This window comes from Leptosomus discolor, chromosome 6 (genome assembly GCF_034619465.1).
Source record: "Leptosomus discolor isolate bLepDis1 chromosome 6, bLepDis1.hap2, whole genome shotgun sequence".
NCBI lineage: Eukaryota > Metazoa > Chordata > Aves > Leptosomiformes > Leptosomidae > Leptosomus > Leptosomus discolor.
Genome location: NC_141396.1, coordinates 36,376,091 through 36,401,050, shown reverse-complemented (window position 1 = coordinate 36,401,050; position 24,960 = coordinate 36,376,091). Strand labels below are relative to the sequence as shown.

Here is a 24,960-nt window from a genome sequence, read left to right as displayed (position 1 = left end):
TGAACTGGTGGTTTGCTCCCCGGCAGGCGGTGCCGGCGGAGTGGCTGCTCTGAGGGCGGCCGGGCCGCGGCTCGGGGGCCGTGGGAGCGGGGTTTGCGGGGCGGCAGCGTCTCTCCTGCTCTGCGGCAGTAAAGCCGACAGTCACGGAGCACTCGGGGTTGTGGCTCTTAAGAAACTTAGTTCTTTAAAGGCCTGTGGTCACGTATCCGCTTCCACCATCTCCGAGGCAGGACGCGTACGTGCTTAGGGCGTGCCTCACGGCTGTTCGCTTGGCCCGGTGTCCCGGTACAAACCGCTGCAGTGCAGCGCTCCATTTCTCCACTTCGCCGGGGAACGGCTGTGCTGGGTTAATCTGAGTTACAAACTGTCTCCACCTGTAGCTAATCCAGGTGCTTACAGGAGATCGTAGAGAGGAAAAGCTGCTTTGCCTTGGAGTCCTCCTCGGGGAGCCCTGTCCCACCTGAATTTGCCCAATTCCGTTTTGAGGCCATTTTGAGCTCCCACAGCACCTTGCGGCAGGGAGTTCCACAGATCCTGTGTGATGCTTTACCTCATTGCCTCAGCTTTTCCACAGCTTCAGCTGGATGGTCCTTGGCCCTCTGCGGGGAGGGTAAACAGCAACTCTTCCCTTCGGGCACCGTTATTACTGTTACTACTTTTCCTACTGAGTCCTAGCAGCCTGTGTGTCTTCTCAGAACTGCTGAGCAAAGAGTGACTCTACAGAGGGTACTGTTACTCTCAATGAGTTGCAGCTAGTTTAGAACCCATTGTTACATAGCCATGGCCAGTTGTTTTAGGCTGAAACTCTGTGTTTTGAATTGGATTTTATTCTGCCGTCACTCTGTAGATAAGTACATTACGCAAATAATTGCAACTGTCTTTAGATTTGACCATTTTGGGTTGGTATTTAAGCGTAGAGAGTGAACGTGAGGTACTGAACCTCATCTTCCTTTTTCTCAAACTTTTTTCAATTTTTTCAGGTTGATTCTGAATGCTGGTTTCATTCGACTTTTGTACTCCTATAGCCCCTCCCAACCAGATGTTGTTCCACACTTTGCTGTCATGCATTTAAAACCATCATGTGTTTTCCATAATCAATTTTTTTTTAAAGAATTAAAAGCATACTGTATTCAAGATAAACCCATAGAGAACACATGATCATTAAGAAAAAAATTCTAGGTTTTTAAATATGGACTTCTTTTACATCACTTGAAATACTTTTGCAAGGTCATTATTATATCTAATGCAGCAAAAACAGGCTGAAAGGGGGCTGGGGAATGGTGGTGTCTTATGAAACAGTTGCTTGTACTCTGCTCTTTTCAGTTGTCTGTTTAATATAAATACTAAGAGGGTTAAGATGCTTTCGCAGGGCAGTAACGCACATTATGAGAAAAATAAGTAATTTCCCTTTTTGAGATTGCACAAATTGCAGCTGGAACTGAACATACTCTTCTGCACTTCCAGGCAAATTTTGTGTGACGTGCTGAATGCTGAGAGATAACAAAGAACTGTGGTAGCAAATGTTTCCTCCTCATCATCATTTGCCTTATGATTGTTTTAAACAGTATTTAAAGATGACGTCTTCACTACAGTGAAAGGGTGGTGTGTGACAGGGAGAAATAAAGCAATATGTTATAGTTTGGGGTTCCCTTTCTGTTCAAATAACATTGGCAAAGATACAAGAATGAACAAGAAGCAAAACTTCTTCATCTAGATATAGAAAAAGGTGCAGCTGTTCTATTCTTGCAGAAAAATGTTTTCAAATCTTTTCAGAGTAATAGGCAATTGATAAGGCAACATTATCTGTGTAAAAAAAAAATCTTAGTATTTCTAATATGTCATGCCTCAAGTTTGTGAGTTTTATAAACTTTTTTTTTTTTTTTTGCCTATTACAAATGTAATTTATATTTGCGGGATGGTGGTTCAGAAGCACAGTGGAATCATCAAAATAGTGTTACATAGTGGAAAAGCAATTAAAGCGGACTCTGGCCCTCAAGGGCCGACAGGAGTGGGTCTTCGCAGTGCATGGGGGTCAGTGCAGCTGTAGCCCCCAGGAAGCTGTGGGACAAACCAGACTGACCCACCCAGGGCTCTCTGCAGTTGGGCTTCACCTGCGGCTGTGCCAGGCAGGCAGGACGGACCACCACCCCAGGGGAAACACAGGCTCTACCTGCCGGCATTACCTGCGCGAAGACAAATCACAAGTGAAATATTTGTGTATGCAATGGCAAAACATGCCCCAAACTCCTGCGCGGTGCAGGTTCCTCACAGGAAGCTTCTCCTGGATGTGGCTGTTCAGGGTTGGGGTGGAAGTGGCAAGTGCCAAGCATGAAGGAAGCTTTGGGCTGGGTAGAGAAAGGGCAGCAGAGCTGCAAGGTGCTGGAACACCAGCAGAAGTGCCGTGTCTCGTTCAGCAAAAGCATCTAAAGTGAACGTAGGGTTTGAAAGGAGAAAAGCAGTGTTCTGAAGGACAACATTACATTGCAGTGTAGGAGGTCATTTTACCGAAGACAGTGCAGAGTAGCCCGTTCAGACTTTTTTTTCCCAACGGAACAGATGGAAAAACCAATTTATGTATGATGCCTTACGTAGCTAGGGTATACCTTGACTTTATAGGTCATCTTCTTAAGCTTTTAAGCTCCAACTAGAAATTAACAGAAACCAGAATCAAATGACAATTTTAATAGACTTTAGAACAGAGTGTACGAGTATAAAACACTGGGTTTGTATTTCAAAAGTTGCAGGAAGATAGCCAGTCATTTTAAACAGTCTTCTACAAAACGTATGCCAGTAGATTACATAAAAGACACTATATACAATATAAAAGAGCAGAAAACAATCCTCACTGTAAAAATAATTTAAAACAAAGTATTTCAATTTAAAATATCTCCTATAGCACAAACTAATACATTGTGACATGCAAGTGAAAACTAAACATATTGCATTCTTTAGTGTAGCCAAATAAGAGCTGTATTAAATTTGGACAATGAGACAACATGCCAACATTTTCTGATGAATACAGGAGGCTGTTCTCAGATATTTATTAACGGAGTATTGTATGTTCGAAGAACAGCTGCTATACATCTTCCAATATGTAATAAATATTAAAGCAAAGTATATGAATAATCTACATCGTAGAGTTCATTTGGGCCAATGTTGAAAAAGTGGTTTATAGAAAAATGCTGTTTCACTTACTACTGCACTGTGCAATTTCACACGATGGTTCTAAAGGCTTGGAAACAACCTGCACTTGGAGATCAGCAACATCCAGTTTTAAGGCAGCCTAAGTGCTGGAATATGTACAATTAACAACTTGAGTAGCTGCTTTGCTTTTAGTACGCAGGGTGGAGCTAGCAGGTGGAGAGTTATTTTCCCAGCCTGAGGCATGACCTCCAACCAGTGTGCTTCCAGCTCAGGTGTTTTGCCCCCTCAGCAGTGTGAGCAGCGGCTCTCAGTATTCAAGTTAGTTTCTCCTGGTTTCATTGCGTCAGAAAGTACAAAGGAAGAGCTTATTTTTTTGTGCCTTCTCACATGCTGGCAGAAACACTATGCTGAACTCAGCCTAGCTTCCTGTGAGATCCTTGGCAGTTTATCAAACAGTGCTGTGCTCCACTTTTGTACACCTTGTGAAAAACTTCTGCCCTGGGGATCCATTTTGTTTAAAATACCAGTATTGTAGAGCCAATGTCAACATCGCTTATCTCCACAGGAAGTACTAAACCCAGTAACTTGAGCATTTTCACAGCACTTCTTGATTGGTCTAAACCCCAGGATTTCGCAAGTGCTCGCTGTCTTGTTTCCATTTAACTATCTACTCACATTTAAGTATGTCTCAAACGTACAAGGTAACTGTTAAAGCAAAAAATTAGCTGCCACAGTAGGTCTTAGAAAATGCCAGTGTTTAATGACAGACTAGGCAAGAATGAAAGGTTTAGCAGAAGCATCATAAGAAGGTTTTAAATAAACCAAACGGTTACATAGCAAGAGGTGTGAAAATACCATTCTTTGGTCTAAATTAGCTGTTCCCTTTATATTAGTTTAACATTCCAATGGCTTTTTCAAACTGTTTAAAAATAATATAAGCTGAAATTCATTATGCAAAAATATGTATTATATACATGGATGCCTGATCAGACAGATGACCTTAAAAGTGAACATAGTGACAATTGTTTAGATATTCCTAGTACCTTAAAAAAAAAAAGTTAGTGTTGAGTGCACAGTAATAGAATTTTATTGAAAAAGGTAAAAAACTAAGCATGAAAATCTGTTTTAGTTATTTATAAACACTACATCCTTATGTTTTTGTTGCTCTAAATTCAGACGTAAACATTCATTCTGACATGCCAAAGCTCCTAATGCTGGTGGAAAGTTCCTGTAACCAGTCAGTGATCACTTTACAACTTGTTGCTTGGATGGTCAGTCCCTGCAGCTTCATTTGTATAAGCTGATTCATCGGCCGCCAATTCATCTTGTTCAACTCCATCTTCCCCAAATCCAGGTTCCTCTTCCCTTTCAGGAGCATCGTCATCCTCCATGCCATTGTAAAACTCTTCGATCTCACTCTCATCCTCCACATCTAAGCTCTGGCTATGACACGAACCACTTTCACTACTACTCCCACAAGAGCTAGAAGATATGATATCATCTTCAGAGTCGGAGTATACCTCAGCACCATGGAAAATATAGCGATTGGGTGCTAAAAACAGATACTGAGTACCTGAAACAGAATTTCAAAAGTCAATCAAAGGCTAAAACAAATGATTCATGCAAGATCTTGCAGACTCCTGGTTAGAAGGCACCTTCATATATGAATTTTCAACACTGAAATTTAACCGACAGATCGGGTTGTATCAGAAACGCGTTTATTTCAATGTACGTGTATTTATTACGAAGCACAAGACCAATGCTTCACTGGAAAGCTCAGCATTCCTTCTCCCTGCTCCCTCTGACACCAAAGAGCATTTAAACTTCAATGTTTAGCAGCTTTTTTCATTAGTACACGTACTCTCAGCTAGATCTCCGTTACTTGCAACAGAACTGGAAGCCACTGCACAGAGTATTTGACAAAGTTTAAGAACAGCGTTTGCTTTGGAAAGTCGCAATGTAATACCTGGTTTGTCATCCGTGCTGATTTTCTAGTGTGATAACTCTTTATATCAGTTAAGAGACTGCATACTGGAAGGCTTCCTTGGAAAGTCTAAAGTTTCCTTCAGGATGTGCCTGGGTCCATCTGTGAGACCTGTTTTTAAACTTCTATTGTGACTTCCATCTTTCTGTTCTACCGCCATACCAATTTATGACCTAGTGTGACCAGCTTCTTAACACCTGAGGGTCAAACTAATGTTTCTGAAAATGCGTTTAAAAATGTTAGATATGGATTTATTTTTTGATACCTACCTTCAACCTCCTAAACTGTGATCTTTTTAGGGAGCATGTAATCACTGATTATAAAACCTATGGCCAATTACAAAAAAAATTCCTATCTGCTTCTCCAAAAGAAATGAATGATACAATGGTAAGTTATGTTGACACTTGTCTGAACAAAAATAACTGCCAAAACCCACTGATTCCCTCGAGTAACTTATTTGTTGCTTTAACGCAAGTCTAGAATAAACACCTCAGCCAAAAAATGCAAAATACTGAAATGAGTTAACTTACCATCCAGCCTTTTGCTAATCTGTTCTTTTGCAGATCTGTTTACCCAGCACTTCTTCACTATTTCATTTTTTTCTTTATTTTCTCCATTGTTAGATCCATTTTCCTTCATGGTTTCAGAGTTCATTAGTTCACTAGTAGGATTTTCAGGGGTTTCTGATGATGTCTGTGTGTCCTGAAGCTTCTCCTCTGTGCAGGTCCCTTTAGTTTCTGAGGCAGGATCACAGTTTTCTACCTTACATTCAGCTGGGTGTTCTGAAGACACCACCGAAGTATCTGGTGGAGTCATTCTTTCTGGTGAACTAGAGCCTTCTGAAATGTTTAAAGGGGTAGGTGGTAGCTCAGATGAGTGCACTTCCAGCTCCTTGTGCGTTCGTGGAGGCTTTTCTGTTATTTCTGAAAGTTTTACCGAGTTGTAGCAAAGTTTTGTATATTCACTACCTAGCCTTTGACATAATTCATTAATAATAACATCACAGTCTCCAAGAAGCTCCACGTCAAAGTGTAGATGAGGCAAAGGTTCTCTATTAATTAAGATCTGAGGCACTTCATGGGGGATGGAACCTATATATAGAAAAGAGAATTTAAAGGTAGTCGCTTCAGTTTTACTTTCAGCAAAGATCCACTTAGAAAGCTTGATTCCTCAGACTTGTCTTCATACCTTCACTTGCAACAAGACCTAAGCAGACAGATCAGGAAGAAGACAAGCAAATCCCAAACCTAACAACAGCAGTTTGAGGTGCTATGCCTACTGTAGCCTATCTAGACTTTTCCCCCTGTTTTTTCCAGTAGAAAGTGTTCCTCTACTCAGTCCCTGAGAAACACATGTGCAGAAATACTGACTACAGCAGTGTTTGTTCAAGTGTTAAAAAGATTATTAACATTAGTGCTATAATCTCTTAGAAGAATTATGCTGATTTTGTGCATTCACTTTTATGTGCTTAAGTGCACATGAAGAATACACTGTTGGTAAATGACATCCCCTTAATTGGGAGAAAATATTTCGAGGTACAGTCTACACTGTACAGAGTTGCTCAACTAAGTTCTGGCATTAGGCATCCAAACCCCCCAGTTTGGTAACCTAGCATTGATTCCTCAGCTAACCAACTCATGGAATTCATTTCTAGGACACAGAAAGAGCAATGGTTTGTGTAGTGGATCTGAGCTTTCCAGTCCTTATGCATTTCCCATCAGCCTCAACTCTAGGCTCTGCCTCTTGTATAGCGAAGAGGATGTTACTACGAAGGCTGTGGACACCTCTCCCAGTCAACAGCAGATGCCAAGCATGTGTCCTTTGCAGGCTTATGCGTGAAGAGAATTTCTTTAGTACCAGTAAGTCTTGCACTCAGTAGGCAAATAAATCACTTGTCATGGTATTTTCTCAGCCTTCCTGAAGGGCATTTTTCTTTAACATGCATTAGCAGAGTTGTTTTTCCATGTCACTTTTAAAAGCTAAGGATCCAAATGGTGACACACATATAATGCACCCTGTGGATCATTTAGTACTGAGTTTAAAATAAGCTACAACTCAGATACCTGATGTACTGGATCTGAGTTGTTGATACTACATTTATTTTTTTAAAGATGATTCCTTTCTAAATCTTTCACATAACTCTGAAAGCATATTGCAAGCAGGAAGAGAAATTAATTGAATCTCAGAACAAAGTCATTCAAGTTTTAGGAAAGCAGTTTTTCAGATTATCACTTCATTACCTTGAGATCTGCCTGGAGTGTAGAAAAAGCACTTGGAATTTGTTACTTTCTCTATTTCGCATTTCAGCTTTACATAGGCAATCTGTTTTCATCTTAGAAAACTAGATGCTTAATCTAGTTTCTTCACAGAACCAAGCCAAAAGCATTTCTTACAGCTTTTAACTGAGAATTTCACTTTTGATCCAAATTTTTGGAAGACAATTTTAGCAGAAATAGTCACTTACTTGGAATCAATGCTACTGGTCTGACTTTCAGTGAAGACCCAATGACAATAAGGAGATCGACTTCGTTTTTGTCGTACTTCATGGCACGATGGAACTGCTCAGGTAGGTTCTCTCCAAAGAACACGATGTCTGGTTTCATGATAGCAAGCGGTTCATCAGGTGCACATCTGGGACATCTAGGTACAACCTGCAATAAAACAGTTTCTATTACTACAATTCAAGGCTGTGCCCTTGAAAACATCAGATTTTAGCAATTGACAGCGACTTATTTTGTTGAAAGACAGGGAAGTTTCAGTAATATTTCCTCATTTAATTTTTCTTTGGATATACAGACAAGTACATCTCTTACTCTAGCCTGCAGCAACTGCACACAGAAATAAAACTGCAGCGGGAATAAAGCGGGAGTCCTCTTAAGTCAAAAGGGAGAAACCATGCAGTTCTACACCACAGTTCTTACCGGACAACTAAGCCAAAGTCCAGAAGTCGTGCTCAGCACCAATAAGCAATTACCTTCTATTTGATAGGTAGGAATATGTTTTCCTTAGTTTAATCAGAGAAAAAACTTCGATTTTGCTGTCAGTTTTCACTACGGGATCTGATACAAAACCCTTCCTAATCAAAGAGTATATTGCAGAGCTTTACCTCTCTCCTTTCTCCACTCCTCCAAAGGGTACGTGTGTTATACACATAGAGCAACACGGCGCTGTAGCAGATGGCTAGCAAAAAGCATACAGGACAAGAACATAGGAAAGAACTTTTGTTTGGTCTCCATTTTAAACTTTTCCAGTTCCTCCAAAACCAGAGCAGAATCCTTGTTCACTAAAAACTGGACGAGAGTTATGTTTGTGGAGAAGTAGGCTCCCTTTCTTCCTGAAACCAGAGGGTTTTCTGATCTTTGGGACTTCTTTCAACTCTTTCCTATCTTAAGACTTTTTCAGAGAGAAGAAAAGCAAGAAGGTGAGTGATATATGTACAGACAATACTTCAATTACTACCAAACAATTTTTTTTTTCCAAATAGTTCAAGTCTTCTCAGCTGTAGTGTTAAAACACAATACCCCAGAATAAATCTAAGAAGCTAAATGTAGCTGCAATCCTAGAGCAAGCAAATCCTATCACAAGCAAATTAGTGCTATGTAAAGGTATAAAGAGATGTATATTACCTATTGTAATAGGAAAATACATGAAAACTGATGTTTAAATCCATAACAGCTCCCTCTCGTACAGAGAACATACGCAGAAAAAATAACACAGAACTTATAAAGTTTAAATCAAAGAACTAGTTTATCGATGCCTGCAGTAGGACAAAAGACAATACTTTCCAAATGAGAAAACAGCACAAGTAAAAGGCCTTCCTCTAGTATCAAAGGACGTTTCCCAACAATCTAAGTCTTTGAACAAAGAATCCAATCCTTCTTTGAAGAAAACCTTGTGGGAGGGATGCGTAAGAAGCACTATGACACAAGAACAGGAATTGGTATGGAGGAAACCTTCACCGTGTACCCAAGCTGAAGAGTGTCTAGTAACCCCATGCTAAAGGGAAACCAACTAAAGAATTCCTCAAAATGGAGCAGATGGGTAGAATGAACCTTGAATTTTGTTCCTGGATCTTTACATACGAGAAACAGCTCGTAACACACAAACAGCTTAAACTTTTCTGAAGCTTTTTACCCTGCTGTGTCTTCTGTTGGTGTTAGTGATGCCTTTGCACTTGCAGTTGGAAGCTTCAGGAGGGAAAATAATTTGCTCTGTATTAGGGGGAAGATGAAGACCTCTAACTTTTGATTTAAAGAGACTGAGTAATATTAACTCTGTTTTCATCATTTCTCACAGGAAGTCCAGTGACTTGTGACTTAGTGGATCTCTGTAGAGCAACTGATGTCCCTATCCAAATCATTTGAGTCACTGTAATGGGCCCATAAACGCATTTCAAAACTACACTACTCACCAGCTTCTCTGCTAATCCTCAGAAAGGTCATCAGTAAGGGGGAAAATCTATTCCAAGAGCTGAAATTGATACCAAGAAGTTAAACCTAGATAATTGGGCCACTCAATTGCCTAGGCTCCTCTTTCCCTCCAGAAGCAGCACTTCCCCAAAACCCCACCACCTCTGCTGATGTATTTGTCTAATGAAAGAGAAATGGAATTTCTCGTTGGCTATTGATGGTATCCATATACCAAAACTGAGATTAGTAAAGATTACGTTTGTTTAAGAACATCCAGGAACTGGTGCATGTTTGCCATTTCTTGGGCCTTTTCTTCCTAAATCTGAGACCCTTTCACTATTTCTTGAAGCTGCCTAAAATAGTCAAAAGCAAAATAAAAGTGTTATTTTTGGAAGTGACTGACAATTGTTTTACTCTTGATGTTCTATGTGTGATTTATAACTGCTTCTCCTTCTCATCCATGAAGGATGGCTGTGTACAGCAAGCAGGAGAAAGAATCATGCTACAGGGAACTAGCAGGTTGTCTTGGAAGTGGCAAAAGAATGACAAGCAGCAACAAGAAACTGGTAGTTTTCTAAACAGATGATCTCAAACAATTCTCAGTCTAGAATATGTTGAAAGGGAATCCTTGCAGGAAGATGCTAGCTAGACTCACTTCCTTGTGAAGCACTGACGATTGTCAGGGGATGGACCAGAGCAAAGGAAAGGGATTTTTAGGGAAAACTGAGGACCCAGGGCCATGTATAACGGAACTTCCAAGTAGTAGAGGACAGCAGAGACTAGAAACTAGACTATCTGATGGGACCCAGGTGCCAAAACCATTTTTGTGAAGGACTTGTTAGAGAACAAAGCTGTTGAAATGGATGGTGTTTTGTATCCTAAGTACAGAAAAGGTTTCTTGTGATATCTAAGGAACCAAATTCTATGTTCTAGAGAGGCAACAGAAAAAAGGAAGCGCATAGCACTGGTTTGGGAAATGCAGGCTACAGAATAAAGATAATGATGGCAAATGGAACAATTTTTTTTTTTTCAGGCATAAAGGAGGAAGGATATGTTTTCTTTCAATAGCTCCATTTCTTGTTGTGTGAAATTATATTTGGCAATAACGATATTTATTTTGCATTATGAAAATAATTCAGTACTACAGCTAAGGCCTGCCCTGGAAAGAGACACCTGGCAACAGTACTGTAAGATTAGAGCTGAGAGATTGAGTGTAAAAAGCTCCTTCAGTCTCATCTCAGGAGTAAGAACCCTCTTCTCATTATGCAGAAATATTGCTAGAGGCTTCTCTCCACTTCCTGCGCTTCCATTACTGACCACCAGCAGGGACAGGGCATCAGGGCAGAAGTTTGGTTCAGCATATGAATGTACAATGACTGAAGTGTTAGGAAAAGGAGACCCAACCACTAAATCAAAACAGAAAATTACAACATGCTTAGGAAGGCTGTTTTGAAGGAAGAAAACCTAAACTCCAACCAGGTGGCTTTGAAGGTAAAGGAGCAGCAAACATCTGTAAGATAAAAAGTTCTCAAAAATAATATTCTTAATAGCAAAGTAAACAAGATTTCACAATCAGTATTTCAGTATTATGAAACTTCAAGCTTATGAGATTCACATTTCTTAAAGCTTTAACTCAAAACATCTCTTCTGAAAGGCTTTCAATGAGTTCCATTTCAAATGTACTACGTAAAAGATTTACATCCCTTCCATGTTTCTCATCTAAAGTTGCAAGTGTGGACTTTAAACATTTATCAAAAAACATAAGCCTGCAGAAAAACAGTTACCCCTTCCATTTGTACAAACAAGACCTTTTTGATCAGAGAATCATCATCTCTCTTCCTTCAAATGAAGGGGAAGAATAGCAAAGAGGGTCTCGCCAAGGCAAAGGTTCATTGCTCTGACAGAGCAGAACTAACTCCTGCCTTGGCCCTGTGGCACTTGACGCCTAGATGTGGGGAATTTGGAATACAGAATAGTTCAGAAGTCCTAGAAAGCAATGTCTGATATCTCATTTGATCCTCGTCCTTGCTCAGAGGCTGCTCTGTAGTTAGCAGTTTCTCTGTGCATCATCTACTGTTTAAACATATTTTTAACATAGGTAAATGCTCAAAGAGCAACCGATGTTATAAATAGCTAAGAATGCTTTCTCAGTGTGACTGCAAGTTCAGATTAACATAAAACAGGTATAAATCCGATTTTCTACTTACCACGTTAACCTCTGCTTTTCTCAGAGGTGCCATTAAAAATGGACTCTTACGGGTTTGTTCTGATTTTTCCCATTACCTAATTTTTGCAGTACAATATTTGAGTGTACTTTTAAATACTAGAGGAAATGCTAAAATACCGATAGGCACTTTTATAAAATACTTGCAAAGATATGCAGCCTTTTAAAAGCAGATCTTTTAAGCAATCCAAGCATGGTGTTTTCATTGTTTTTGTTTGAGAGAATTACTTATTAGAAAGCTGGAGTGCATTAAATTTTTTTTACCTGATTGAAAATATCTCCTCGAACAATTTCACAATCAACTTTGTATTTACAGATCAGGCAGGAAGCTGTTGCAAAGGAACCTGAGGGGAAAAACCCATATGGTAGAAATGAGGATTTTCAGTCATACAGATTTGGTCTTTTTGCCCAAGCTGCTTTGACCCAAAGGCTGTTATGTTGCAGCACTATAAAAATCAGTCATTAAAAAGTAATGTAAAATTAAGAGAAGATACTTGTAGTACCAAAAGTAGTTCTTCTAGATGTTAGTCAGCAGAAATCTTGTTTTAGGATTAGTGATATACCACATGCACGTTAACACAAATGATATTGTGTCCTCTCATTCCCCCAACCTGTACAAGTATATACAAAGAGGGGAGAACACAACCTTCCCTCTTCCTCTTTACACAATCAACAGTCATGCCAACAGCACTGCAAACGGCAGCAGCAGAACATGAACTCTGCAAGAAACTGCAGGGCAAAATAATTAAGAAAAAGCACTAGTAAAGACTTAGGTATAGGCAACTAAATAGCACTACTGTTCCTTTCAGCAGAAGTGAGAAGTTACAGCTATATTGTTCAAATTGAAACACTGCTCTGAACTTGGGTGTCCAGCTTAGCTACTGTGTTTATTATTTGGCAAGACCGTGTTGAGTTCGTTGCTCCATCCAGCCACTTGGTAGCTCTAACTGTCCTGTTTCTGAAGCAGCTGGAGGTGATGCCCGAGTATCTAGTAGCGCATTGGTGTCTCTATCTAAAGGGAAAGCTGATCAGGTGGCTAACACACACAGGAAAATACACAGTGTGAAGTCATTGTGGCAAACTAGAATGTCCTTCTGGTGCGCGCACATGCAGGAGAGATAAACCTACAAGGCCTTTTAGCTGTGGAAGGAATAATGCTAGAAGTAGACAGAATGCTGAAGAATAAAGTAGAAAAATTGACAGATTTTCTCCTAACCATGAAACAAAAGGTTAAAAAAAAATATTTGGGATCTTTGACCCTGCACTGCAATGTGTCACTCATACAGTAAAAGCCTGGAGCTTTCTAATTTCTCATGGTGATTCGAGGGCAGTAAGAAAGCCCTGTGACTGAGTAATGTACGAGGGGGGACGAAAGTCTCTCTTCAAAAGGAAACTTTTAGATAGGTAACCATTAAGACATTGAAAGCTTTGCAGAAGCTAGGAACAGCTAAAAACCTCTGGTACCAAAACTTCAAGTGGAGTATTATTTTAAGCCACCCAAACCAAAGGTGTTTTCTGCTCATAACCTACGCACAGCAGGCAGCCAACACTTATACTGATAAAGGAGGGGGATTCTGGGGCTAAGTACAACATCCAAATATGCTTTGGGGTTATTGTATCTGGGTAAAACAATAAGAGTGAAAGCACAGAAAAATGTGGAGCACATCATTTATGAACAATTGGCAGTTCAGGTCTGCTAATCACTGCTGGCATGGAAAATGCACAGCTTCTGAAATGCTTGCTCAGCCTTGCAACGCCCAGAACTCAAGGGATTCCAAAGACTACAGAAAGTATGGCAGTTATTTGTTCATTATAAGGTATTTATAGTAATAATTTAGGCCGTTATATGGTGTGTTAGGGACATGTCTGTTGGACTAGCAGATCTAAGCCTGCCTGAGGCATCTGTTCCTACCTACTAGCAGTTCTATTACGTGGCTTATTTTTCACTGTCAGAAGGACTTGATCAAGCAGTTAGTTATGCTGCCCCGTGCATAAGTCCTGTGTAGCCAGCAGGCCTCTGATCATTCAGGTACAGCAATGGCAAGCAATATGATCCAATTCCAGATGTTGGTTGAATGCAATAGACATTTTTAATTCAGAAAATACATCTCTAAGACACAATAGTTTTCATAGTAGCAACTCTACTGCCGGTCTGCAGTGTGAAATGAGTTCAGAGGTTCATATATCAACTCCCCAAATCATTATAAAGTTCCTTGTCAATTGGCACACTGATGATTAACTTGCCATTGCCACAGCTAAACAAAAAAGACAGAATAAATATAGCAGTAGGAACCCTTACATAACAGAGCTTCAGTTTCTTTTCAGCCACTACCATTAGTCAACTTGTATTTGTTAAAGAGCAGCATAACTAGGTCGGATAAAGCTTGATGTGCTCAAAACAACCTTTGCTAATTTCTGAGGGCCTCAAAATTTCAGAGTCTGTAGCGTGTATTTAAAGAATCTTTTTAATTTAAAATTGACTTATTCAGGATATATACTAAAGACAGCCTGAAATCTAATTACTGTAGTGCGCAACTGAAGAAATGGGAAGCTTGTGTCAGTGATGTGCAAAAACACAACCACGTAAGAAGTTCATGATAAACGCCTCGTATAGAACGACAAGCAAAAGAAAATGCATGACACGCTAAGCACAAATGGAACCAAGTACTAGGTTTGGGTTATCTGACAGGTAGGATTCTACTGTGTGCTGTTTGATCACCACAACAGAGCATCATATTTGCTCTGTCTGAAAAAGGAAACTTGACAGATCTGGCATGGAGCTAAGCTTTGCAGGTAAGGAAACAAAGTGAGTTTGGTCTCTGGAAAAGGTGGAATTAGACAGACAGAACTTACAAACATGCCAATGCTACTTTTAAACTATTCATTTGCCAGAAGTCTACTAAATGATCCAAACGTGCACTTCAAGAACTAATTTTCTGTGTCCTTTCCTTAAAAATGAATCCTTAGACTTTTTGCTTGACATTTGCAAGTCCTTAGAAATGGAAAGCATATCAAGCATCTGATTGAGAGATTCCACTTAATTTTGTATCATGTTTACATAATGTGTATGACACTGAAGGTGTAACAAGATGATCTTCAGTTCAAGTGAAGTGAACTGGTGATTAATCCATAATATTTTGTACATGAGGTAAAGTCATGTTTAGATTTCAATGGAGTGTAACCTAAATAAAGAATCTGGTAAGATCCAAACTCTATTTAACTGATAGACAGTGAGAGGGACCTATGAAAAGACTGGTTTCCACACTATATTCTCATATATGAATATAAAGAAGCACCAAATAAATTTGAAAAGTTAAAGTCTAAGCTTGTGCAAACAGGGTGTGGATCTTCACTGTCACACAAAGACCACCATTTGTCAAGCATCATTTCTGAAAGATGTATTTCCCCTTGAAACACCTCTGATTTAATTACTTAAGCTACCTAAAAAAAAAATAAAAATTGCCATTTTAAAAGCAGGGCATTTGTTGCCAAGAGATACCAATTCAAGAAAAAAAATAATAAATTCCAATAGCGATTACCTTGCCACATGCACCAGTAAAAATCATTCCTACATATAAAATGAGAAAAGGGAAACTGACACCACTAACCATGACACTGTATTATCCTTTGAATTCCTGCAACCTGTTCCAGCGTGTCTATGTTCTGAGTATAGTTGCGAAGTAGTTTTCCTTCTTTATCCATCAAAGCTATGAACTTGTGACAGAGAGATGGCTGGAATTGTCCTGGATAGATTTCCTAGGGAATTCAGACATACATTAGAAAGTGTAAATGGATGCACAATGTCTTTATTCCAACCGCAGCAATTCATGCTGAGCTAAACGATAATGCTGATGATGTCAGCAGTTAATGTTGTCACTCCCTTTGCATTTTGCCATTTCTCTCAGATCCAACTCTTCTTTCAACAGCTGAGCTTCTCATCATGTCAGGATGAATTGCTCCATGCAAGCTGGTATTTTGTTCTTCAAACAGCATAAAAGCAAGGTTTAGATAATTTTTTTGTTTTGAGAAATATGAAATAGGAAAGCTGTTTTTCCTTTGTAAGTGTCAACTAACCTCACTATTTGTTATTAAAAATATACATGGTTTAATTGCAGTCCAACAAAAATGTCATGAGGAATTTCGATTTTGGTCTTTTGGGTTGGGATCAGCAGTTTTTACTCCTCAGCATTATCCGCAACCATTCCTAGAAGATGGTTGCCCAGAAAGCAGAGAGGCATTAGATACAAAGGGGAAGACAGGTAGTACTCGGACCAGCTTTCCCAATTTAGCCCGTCACAGTAGGCACCAAGTTAAAACCATATGGCTTAGCAGAGCAATTCCACTGCGCCTGACGGATACTCAGCCCTTCCATTAGATCAAGGTAGAGGAGGTAGTGATATCTAAAGAGCATGTGGAAAAATTTATAGGCACTTTTGCAGAATGACTTGATGTTTGCTCACAGTGAACAAGGAGCCTGCCAGAGGAAAAATTAAATGTGGACACCCTGCTGAAAGCTTCATGCTGGGAACCTCTGTCTAGAGCTGACCACCCCAGGTGGTACCCCTGGCTGCTGTGCGACAAGGAGGACAGCAGCGGCGCCACCACCACCGTGTTGCTCAGGAGCATGTATTTAGGGGAGGAACTTGAATTCCAGACCCTCTACTCTCCAGCCACTCTGTCACCACTGAGCAGCAACTGGGGTGGAGTCTCACCTGGGAAAGTGAGGCCTTTTTACAGAAAAAGCACCACTGGCCAAAAGAAAGTTAGCAAGAAGGAGGCTGCTGCCTACCTTTACCGGTAGATACTTAAAGCTGAATCAAAAGTTCTAGCACAACAGTGAACTGTTAAATTAACCTTTGTGACAGCTCTGCCTCCAGCTACCATATAGCCCAACTATTAACAAACAAAAAAGACATTTTGACAGCATTTGTCCTCCCCAAAGTATTGCAAGGTAGTCATAATTCTGAAGCTACATGGGTCTTTGGAGTTAAACTGCAGCAATGATCAATGACTGCTCATAGTGCTATATTACCTAGACTATGATTAGGCTATTACACAACTATAATCAGATATTCATGTGGTCCTAACAGCTTTTATATCTTAGTCTGAAGAAGCAAGACATGTACTGCCACTGAGCTCTTCTGCTGTTCTTTGCTCCTAGAATTAAAGGAACTTAAGATTTCATGGAATAAGAAATCAATATTCTAACTAAGCTGATGGACAGAAAAGGAGAAGGAGGAGAAGCTATTTTAGTAAAAAAGTATCAGTGAAATTGGCTTTGGACTATTCTGCTAAAACCTGTGTATAGACAGGCTTCAAGTTGTTGGGTTTTTTTTGTTTACTGTGGGGTTTTTTGGGTTTGTTTTTATTTTTTAAATATTAAAAATCCAAGGAACTGTGTATACTAATAACCATCAAAATACGATAGTATCTGCACAGGAAGCTTTCAGAGAAAGCCAAGCAGCTAAGGAATGCACTGTTTTTTCTTTCCCAATCTTTGTAACATAACAGGGTACCAGTGTAAATTGTGAGCTAAAGGAAGAAAGAGTGAGCACAACTAGTAATGACTGATTTTCACAAGTCCTTGCTGGTTGCGTAGTAATTCTTGTAATATTTTAGTTTTGATTTTTTTTTTGTCCAGAGGAAATTCCAGACTAGATGCAAATTTTTTTTTGTTTCTACATATGTCTACAGCTTCTACAATTCCTTCTTGTCTCAGTTATACTCCCTGCTTTTTTAAACCATTTAATATCACTAACATCTTTCCAAAACCTGCTGTGTTCTCTCTTTTAAGCAAACACAGTCCCTGCAAAAAGGCCTTAATTCTCTAAGATGTACAGATCTTTGTGACAGCTATGTCAAAACCTGAAAAAAGAACAAACTTATTAGTGCATGAAACTGCTTTTGTCCTCTTTACTGTAAATACAGTGATAAAATGTGAGTGCATTGTATGACACTGAAGAGCACGCCACAGCGTATCAAATTCAAATGTAGCTTTCCACATTACTCATGCACTGGCCAAAAGTTTCTCTCATTCTTTCATTTTTCAGAGAAAGTAACAGCAGCTAAGATTATTGAGGTTTGATCAAAGAACTACAAGTTTTTATTCATCCTCCCTGAAATTAGAGACACCATCTAGAATGGCTGTATATATAATGAACTTATAGCAGTAAAAAAAGCTTAAAAAAAGAATGTTGCTAAATATTTCTGATAAGGCTAATGTGGTTGCATACAATGACTGAAGTAACACTGAGGATATAAAATCGATACATTGCAAAGACCAGCCTAAGCAGAGAGTCTGTATGCCACTGAATGACATCTCTCATTCAAGTAAAATCAATATATTAACACACTTTTCTGTCTTGTTTAAAAAAAAAGACAAAGATACTGTTTTGTCAACAAAATAGTTTTATATCTGATCTATGCATTCTAATATTGCTGTCTGTCTTCACTGACCAAGATAAGAACTGTTGGAAAACCATACCTTTGCAAACTTAAAAAATGGCCTGGGATCCTTTCTGAAGTATTCTATATCAAACATTGCTTGAGGATCTGGAAGGTCTGGGAAGTCTACAGCAAGGCGTGCATAGATGCCATCTCTTGATCTAAAGTCAGGTATTCCACAAGACACAGACACCTGAAATACATTTTCGCAATCTGAAATAAGCAAAACTACATATTGGGCTGTTAAAGACTTGCTGTGATACAAACTATTTGGGAAACCACATTGCTGTATGCTCACCGTGTTCAGAGACATTAAGAACAAAACCAGTGCGGGTTCTCTGTATTTATTTTTCTGGGCTTTTTTTTTCTCTTTTTTTCTTTTTTTTTTTCGGACCAGTATAACAAATCCCAAATCACAAGCAGAAGTCTAACAACTGGGCAAAAAAGCCCTTTAGTACAATCCATACAGGCAGTCACAGGACACCAGAACTTACTTTTACTACTGAAGCTTTGTAAGAAGTGAAGAAAAATTTTAAATGGTGTTGCATTAAATTTGATTAGTAAGTGTTCATTGATCTGCCAGCTTAGGCTTGGACAAGGCGGTCGATTTTTATTTCTTTTTTACATGCTAATGCAGTAACAGAACAGATTCTTACTGTTGATGAATAAACCCCTTTTGATAAACAAACACTGTTTATAATAGCATGGTAGTAGTGAATAAAGACTAACATTTGTTGTCTCGAACTACCCCAAAATACTATGGGAGGAGGAGAAACAGGTGTGTGATAGCAATTACAGGAAGAACAAGATTGGGTAACAGAGGTAGCAATGCTTTTCTGACACACTGATTTGAATTACTCTTCTTTTCTGAATGGTGTCACGCCCTCTGTGTATGAACAACAGAAGCAAAAAATGATCGACTTCTGTATTGTGATCTGGTATATAGGTATAAAGCTGCAAACGTACAACAGTTTAAAAATGATCTTTAGTAAAACTAAGTAATCTTGTGACCATTCTAGAGCAGCATGTTAGAAGCACAATGCAGTCTACAGAAATCTAACCAAACTCCCCTTATAATTCCCCCTTCCTTTTCTTCTTTCTCTTTTCAAGTCCTAGCCTGCTAGTCCCTGTAGCTCCATCAGGTATTTTAACAGATCCACTGACACTTTATTCAAAAAATCATTACCTTTGTTCCAAATGAAAAAAATGACTAGGAAATGTTCTGGAACAGGCAGATGTGATCTTATCCCATAACTATTTTGCATGGAAGCAACTGTTTCAGAGTTTAAATGTTCAAGAATATTTTCTTGTAAGAGAGATCTTGTGCGCATCATTTTAGGGGACAGCTGTGCCTCCTCTTCCCACCTAGCACCATCATTTGATTACCAACATTGCCAGGGTCAAATCACCTGCATGCTGTAAAGCACTGGATAAGGATTTAACCAACTGTCTATATATTCTGTCACTGTCATTGCAGCAATACATACCCCAGCTCCAGTCAAGACCATTATTTTTTTGCATTCTTGTAAAAGTCTCACAGCATCATCAATGGTATTAATATCTTTTCGTTTTTTTCTTTTTGGTGGTTCTGAAAGAATGTTTATAACAATTTGCCACAGTGTCATATCATCCAGTTCAGGTGGAGGGATTGTTTCTGGTAGCAGGTCTCTCAGAATTGTCCGTGGGTCTGTACCTAACATGAGGTGCTGCTGAACAAAAGTGTAGGGACCTAAAAAAAATTAAAAATACAAATATTTAAAATTGAGTCAAGTATTTCAGATGATTATGATCATCATCCCATTTATTAATGCTTGCTACTACAATGTTATTAATCCCATTTAATGTTTCATTCATCAAAACCCCTGTCTGTTTTGGTCTGAATTCTGAAGTGATAGTACAGCTAGCGTTTTTACTTTATTATTATTTTATGTTAATCCATGAAGGATTTCCTAGAAAGTTAGTCAAGGTAGAAGCCCCAGTTCATAGCAAACTTGATGAAAGGTGCACTTACTTAGCAACAAGATTTTCACAATGTATCTCCATTTCGTGGCTTCATTTGTATCTTTTTGTAAGGTATCTACAGTATTAAGTTGAAGAGACAACAAACATACATATACTTTCTAGTCTTATTATAAAGCCTTGCTCTAAAGATAGAAATAGGGCCCACCAGTCCATGGATTGCTGTTGTTTTACTTGTCTAACGCTAAGGATTTCAGACATGGCCTCCTAAATCTTTCAAATTTGAGAAAGATCAAATCAGTCTTTCCAGAAACACTTCAGATTAGAGCAGCAGAAGAAAAGCAGGCAAACCTTAGGAAGCTAAACTGACTAAGAGGACCCCAAAAGCTATCACTAAGGCTAGTTACCGTACATATGAAGAAAACAATTGTACGCATTTACCCAAAAGGTACCAGCAGTGATCCTGTGGTGAGGGATCAGCAAAGACAACAGATTTTAAGTGGAATATTGGGCTATCATAATGTGTTTTCTTGCTGCTATTCTTATCAGTACTCGCAAAATGAATGCTGTGGTATTATCACACCTGCATAAGACAAAAGACCTCAAGTCCCGACCCCACTGCACCCTGGAAGCCACTGTCCCACACAAAGCACCAATGACCTTAGCAGTTATCTTGCCTCTGTGTGTGTCAAGAACTTTCTCATGAGTTCCTAACTGCCATGCGTAACTTATCTGTTGCTAAAATATGCAATATATATGCAGACCAATAATTCCCAAACTGATGTAATGCTTAGGACAGTGAGCCCTACAGATTGGCTAAAATCATACAAGAATCATCTTCCTGTTCCTTAAAGAAATAATAATAAGTAAATAGGCTAGAAATATGGCATAAATGTTCAGTTTAGCGAGTCTGTGCATTTGCTTTTAATATAGATCATGGCAGGATCTCTACACGAAAGACATTGACAATTTAAACCAAAATACAGCAAGTTTAAAGAGGTTCATTTTTAAACTCCTTATTAAATAACATACAGAATACAGTCAACAACTCTAAGCTGCTCAAAAGCAGTAATTGCCATTTTTTTTGCAACAGAAGAAATCCTTTGAAGACTGGGAAGAATGAAGGAACTGTTCAAAGGCAAACAGCATCTAAGAACATTATATAGGCTTCTACCTATACGTGGTCGTGGGGTCCAGTCACTAGAACTTGCATGTGAGGCTCTGTCATCTTCATCGCTATCACAGGAGTGAAAACCATTGGCTATGATTTCATCACTAAAAAGGAAGTTATCTGCAAGACAGCACAACAATGATGGGTTACACTTGAGCCAAACGGCACAGGTATATATATATAAAATATATCACAAAACCTAAAATTGTATGCTTTTACATTTGATTGCAATGAGTTACAAATAGGCAGTTTTGTCAGACACAGAAAATGTCTACTTTTTTTGAGTTTACAGATATGCTTTCAAGCCTTCAGTAGATTTACTGCAGGATTTGCTATCTTCAGTGGGCTGGATGTTGAACTTAGTGAAATTTTCATTCTATTAAGTGTTAGGCATTAAGGATATTGTATCTCAAAAAAAGCCCAGATGTTTTAAAAGTACAATTAAAAATTCCCTTCTCCTGCAATTCTCACTTCATCCAGCTCACTGAGAAATTGGAATACAATGAAAAAGTAGGTTTTAAGAGCACAGCATTTTAAAAGAAACCCACAAACACACATTAGGGGACAATGTAAGTTACAGCATTTTGTTAGGCTGTTACCTCACAGCTGAGCTGCAACAGGCAACCACATACAGTATTTCAGTTATGACAGGAAATGTGCCCCCTTGAACCACCTTCGCTACGGCGCTCTCATCCATTTAACCCTGCAGCTGGGTTTGGCTTAGAGTACCACATTGTTACTTCAGCTCAACTCATGGCCTTGAGCCAGAGTAACTCAATCTAACTGCATCACATATCTAGATGGAGTCCAAAGCTGAACAAGATACTTGTCTTACAGAGTGCATTACTAAGCTAACATTTAAGGAGAAATCTAAATTTTAACCTGAGCAGCTTATTAGACTTTAGACTACTAAGCATTTTTATTGACTTTATTAGAAATAGCAACAGCAACTGTAGCTTAATTTGTTGAAAATCTAAGAGGGGGAGAACGGGGGGAGAACGGGGGGAGAACGGGGGGAGAACGGGGGGAGAACGGGGGGAGAACGGGGGGAGAACGGGGGGAGAACGGGGGGAGAACGGGGGGAGAACGGGGGGAGAACGGGGGGAGAACGGGGGGAGAACGGGGGGAGAACGGGGGGAGAACGGGGGGAGAACGGGGGGAGAACGGGGGGAGAACGGGGGGAGAACGGGGGGAGAACGGGGGGAGAACGGGGGGAGAACGGGTTCCAGTCATGCTCTCTAAAGCAAAGAATCACTATAATAGTTTTTAATCTCTATTTGAATAAACTCCTGCAATATTTTAGCTATGTTACTTCACTTTACTTTTAAAAAAAGAACACCACAAAACATCAGCATTTTTTTATTCAGAGACTGTGTTGTCCTGTTCTTTCCCTTGTTGGCATAAATACTTTATTCTGATTAGAATGGAAAGAAGGAAAGGACAGAAATTTGCTTTTTGTATTTGTCATCTTGTTCTTCTGAGAGCACAGGTGCTCACTGACATTACTATTTGTTATTATTAATCTACATATTTACAGCATTTCACTTCCATCTCATTATGCATGAACACAGTGAACATTATGCAGAAAGCACCATGAAGAAGAAAAAGGTTGATTAGTACACACAGTAAGCACGAAGTACAAGTTTTACTAAAATGATCTTCATGTTTACTGTATAAAGAATCAACACTTACTTTGTTAAAGACTCATCCTATACAGGTCACATGGTATTTAAGAAAGACTGTGACAGGTACAAGCAGGCTAAAGTAACAGTTCAAATTGTAACACTCCCTGAGTATTTGAGTCCTCAAAGGTCTAAAGGGAGTGCTTGCCAGAACTAAGCAATCCACAGCAAAACATGCCTGAGGATCTGAGTAACTTGAACAAAAAGGCTTCATATAAGGCACTGATAACAGATCATCGGCTTTACTCTTGTGCTGTTCCAATGAAGTTTTTAAATACCAAGGCCATTCCCAGCTTCTCACACAGCTCTGTTCCCTTTTGGATTGCTTTTGCACAGGCAGGAGTTTTCTGTAGTTTTACTATGGAGTTAAAGGGAAAATATCTTTAACCGCATTCCAGGATTAAATGGAAAGACTTTACTGGCAGAACGCAGTACCTTATACCTTTTAAGAAGGCTTTCCAAAGCGCTAGCTTAAAAAAAAACAAAACAGCAAAAAACCCTGAAAACATGTCTGTTTCAATAATGCAATGCAAGGTACTTCCATACCGACGCTGCCCAAGCAGTACGCCTTAAACACGGTCTGCAAAGAAACTTCTGAAGGTTATCATTTAGTTTTGTGCTGCCATCACTGTGAATCTTAAAACCAAGACTGTAACTTAACATTATTTAAAGAATTGTTCAAGACTGCTGCTCCTGTGCTTTCTGTGCAGTTTCCAGGAAACGGAAATAAAATAATTACTACGGCAGAAATTTGTTCAAAGGCTTATGATTTTTCACTTTTAATAACTTGTTGCCAGCAACGCAGCAAAATGTTTTCAGCAGGGAGAGCCGAGCCGACCTCCTCCTACGAAGCCAGCACAAGAAACGACAGGCTCTGACAAGGGCCGGTTAGAACCGAGCGCGCTTAGAAAAACGGATGCAGCAGCTCGCTCGAGCTCCCGCACGGTCAGGGAGGCGAGCGCAGCCCAGCCGTGTCCGGTGACCGCCTCGCGCGGAGCAGCCGCTAGCTGCGGCGCCCTCTCCCTCGGCTGCGGCAGGGGAACACCGGGCCTCCCCGAGGCCGGCGCGGCCCGCGGGGCTACCGCCAGGCGGGAGGGCCCGTGCGGCTGTCTGCGGCTCCGCGCCCGCGGGGGCAGCCAGCGCTGAGCCGGCCCCGAGCGCCCGTGCAGGGAGGGTGGCACCGCCGCGGCCGCCGCCTCTCCCGCCGCCTCCCGGCCGCGAGGGGGCGGCCGGCGGCCCGTCCCGCCGGGCCGAGCGGAGGAGGGGAAGGATGGGGTCCTCACCGGGATGCAGGGCCGGCGCCTCGGCCGCCCCGTTTGAACACTGCGCCCGCCTGCAGCCAATGGCCGCCTCCGCCGCGTCTTCGCCGGGCGCCGCCTCCGCCCCCTCCCCCCGGCCCCGCGGCTGCGGAGGCGGCTCCACCCGGGGCAGGCCCCGCAGCCCGGCCCTATTGTCCGCGCCGCTCCAGACCGCCGCCGCTTCTTCGTTCTCCTCCTCCTCCACCAGGCCGCCGCCATGGGCGGTCACGGCCGCCGTCTCGCCCGGCAGCTCAGCCGCCACGGCAGACGGCGGCCCCGCGCCCCGGTCCGGGCGTTGGGCGGGCGCCGCGCCCCGCCCGCAGCCGCCGTCTTCCGAGTCCAGGCGCTGGCGCTTCAGAGCGGGCTCGGCGCTCTCGGCCGGGCCGCCGTCGCGCGGACAGAGGAGCGGAGCCTCCTCGTCCGCCATCTTGGAGTAGCAACCGCCGCCCCCCTCCCGCCCGGCGCAGCGCGCAGCAGCGCCTCCGCCGCGGCCCCCTCCCCCACCCCCAGGGAGCGATTTAAACCCGGCACGTGACCGCGCCGCCGCCCACGCGGGGTCCCGCCCCGCGGAGGCAGCAACAACAACAAACCGGGTCACGTGAGGGGGAAGTGGGGGGTGGTGTGTGTGCTGCCGCCGTCACGTGA

At 40.9% G+C, this 24,960-nt stretch overlaps 1 protein-coding gene across 1 annotated transcript; it reads right to left on the bottom strand.

The window, feature by feature from the left end:
- Positions 1-2,667: 2,667 nt before the first annotated feature.
- On the bottom strand, positions 2,668-24,742 carry SIRT1 (sirtuin 1). Its single transcript, XM_086466583.1, has 9 exons — positions 24,301-24,742; positions 21,339-21,455; positions 19,693-19,934; positions 18,246-18,398; positions 15,370-15,517; positions 12,026-12,105; positions 7,593-7,779; positions 5,659-6,219; positions 2,668-4,717 (listed from the first exon to the last, which is right to left on the bottom strand). The coding sequence occupies exons 1-9, from the start codon at positions 24,740-24,742 to the stop codon at positions 4,395-4,397; spliced, it is 2,253 nt and encodes a 750-aa protein (XP_086322709.1). The 3' UTR covers positions 2,668-4,394.
- Positions 24,743-24,960: the final 218 nt, after the last annotated feature.